This window comes from Elephantulus edwardii, unplaced genomic scaffold (assembly GCF_000299155.1).
Source record: "Elephantulus edwardii isolate Elephantulus edwardi_28Jun2011 unplaced genomic scaffold, EleEdw1.0 scaffold00064, whole genome shotgun sequence".
Taxonomy (NCBI): Eukaryota; Metazoa; Chordata; class Mammalia; order Macroscelidea; family Macroscelididae; genus Elephantulus; species Elephantulus edwardii.
Window position 1 is genome coordinate 14,586,764 of NW_006399814.1, and position 1,508 is coordinate 14,588,271.

Here is a 1,508-nt window from a genome sequence, read left to right on the forward strand (position 1 = left end):
CTCTTCTCCAGCACCACAGCTCAAAGGCATCAATTCTCCTTCTATCCTCCCTAGTCATTGTCCAGCTCTCTGATGCATAACAAGTGATTGCAAAGACAATGGCCTGTATCAGATGCACCTTAGTCTCCAGAGAGACACCATTGCTCTTTAGTACTTTGGAGAGGTCCCGAACAGGAGCCTTTGCCATCGCAATATGTCTTTTAATTTTCTGGCTGCTGGTGCCAAGAATGTTGACTGTGGAGCCAAGCAAACTAAAGCTGTGAATAATCTCAATCTCTTCACCATCCATCCTGATGCTGCCAGTTGGCCCAGTGGTGATAATCTATCTTTATCTTCTTGATATGAGCCTCAATCCATATTGAAGGCTGCAGTTCTTGACCCTCTGCTTGAAGCAGCAAGCGCTTCAGGTCCTCCTAAGTTTCAACAAGCAGGGATGTGTCATCTGCATAATGCAGATTGTTGATAGATCTTCTACCAATCCTGATGCCACACTTATCCTCATAGAGTCCAGCCTCCTGGATAATCTGTTCTGCGTACAGGTCGACGATGATACGATTAAAACATTTGTTTCAAAACACCGAGGCTGGACTGAGTGCTAGTGTGGCTGAGCTACTTGACCGGTCAGAGATGAAGTAGTAGAGACCTTGAAGCGACTGCAGAGCCAGAAGGGCGTGCAGGGAATCATTGTGGCGAACACAAAAGGCATTCCCATCAAAAGCACGATGGACAATTCCACGACCCCACAGTACGCCAATCTCATGCACAACTTCATGTTGAAGGCACGGAGCACGATGCAAGAAATCGACCCCCAAAATGACCTTATCTTCCTTCGAATTCACTCCAAGAAAAATGAAATCATGGTTGCACCAGATAAAGACTATTTCCTGATTGTGATTCAGAATCCAACTGAATAACCTTCTCTCTAGGGTCCCTGTGTTATTCTTTAACTTAATGCCACCCAAGAAGACGAAATAATCATGCCAACCATAAAAAAAAATAAAGCATTTGTTTCAGTATTATTTAATGGGAAATTTAACAAAAACAACAAGAGAGCAGACGCGTGAGATTCCCTCAGCGAGGGAAAACAGATATGGGCAGATTATAGAAAAGCGTTTTTAAAATTAACTGGGGTTAGTCCCTTCCTGTTTCGTTTTACAATTTTTTTTATTGTGTCCCATCAAATCGGAATCGAGTGGACCCTCAGGAGGGTTTTCAGAAGCAGTTAATCGCAGGGGAGGAGACTGCCCACTCTTTTTCCAAGGCACAGCCTCTGGACTTGAACTACTTTTCTTTAGGATCACAGAGCAAATTCTTACCACTAGGCCACCATAGAGACAGAAGAGGAAGCGAAGACCAAAATGGATGTCAGAAGAGACTCTGAAAATTGCACTGGAGCGCAGAGAAGCCAAAGCACAAGGAAGAATTCAGGATACTAAAGAGTTGAATAGAAGATTTCAAAAGGCAGCACGGGATGACAAAGCAAAATATTACAATGAAATGTGCAAGGA

At 43.6% G+C, this 1,508-nt stretch overlaps 1 protein-coding gene and 1 pseudogene across 1 annotated transcript; one reads left to right on the forward strand and one right to left on the reverse strand.

Moving 5' to 3' along the window:
- LOC102871893 overlaps positions 1-685 on the reverse strand; it is a 9,990-nt pseudogene extending 9,305 nt beyond the window's left edge.
- On the forward strand, positions 610-959 carry LOC102860782 (dynein light chain roadblock-type 1-like). The gene has a single exon (XM_006888073.1). The coding sequence runs from the start codon at positions 723-725 to the stop codon at positions 912-914; it is 192 nt and encodes a 63-aa protein (XP_006888135.1). The 5' UTR covers positions 610-722; the 3' UTR covers positions 915-959.
- Positions 960-1,508: the final 549 nt, after the last annotated feature.

Bases quoted from the DNA above. Each gene is read 5' to 3' on its own strand.
- LOC102860782 (XM_006888073.1), top strand. From the start codon at position 723: ATGGACAATTCCACGACCCCACAGTACGCCAATCTCATGCACAACTTC.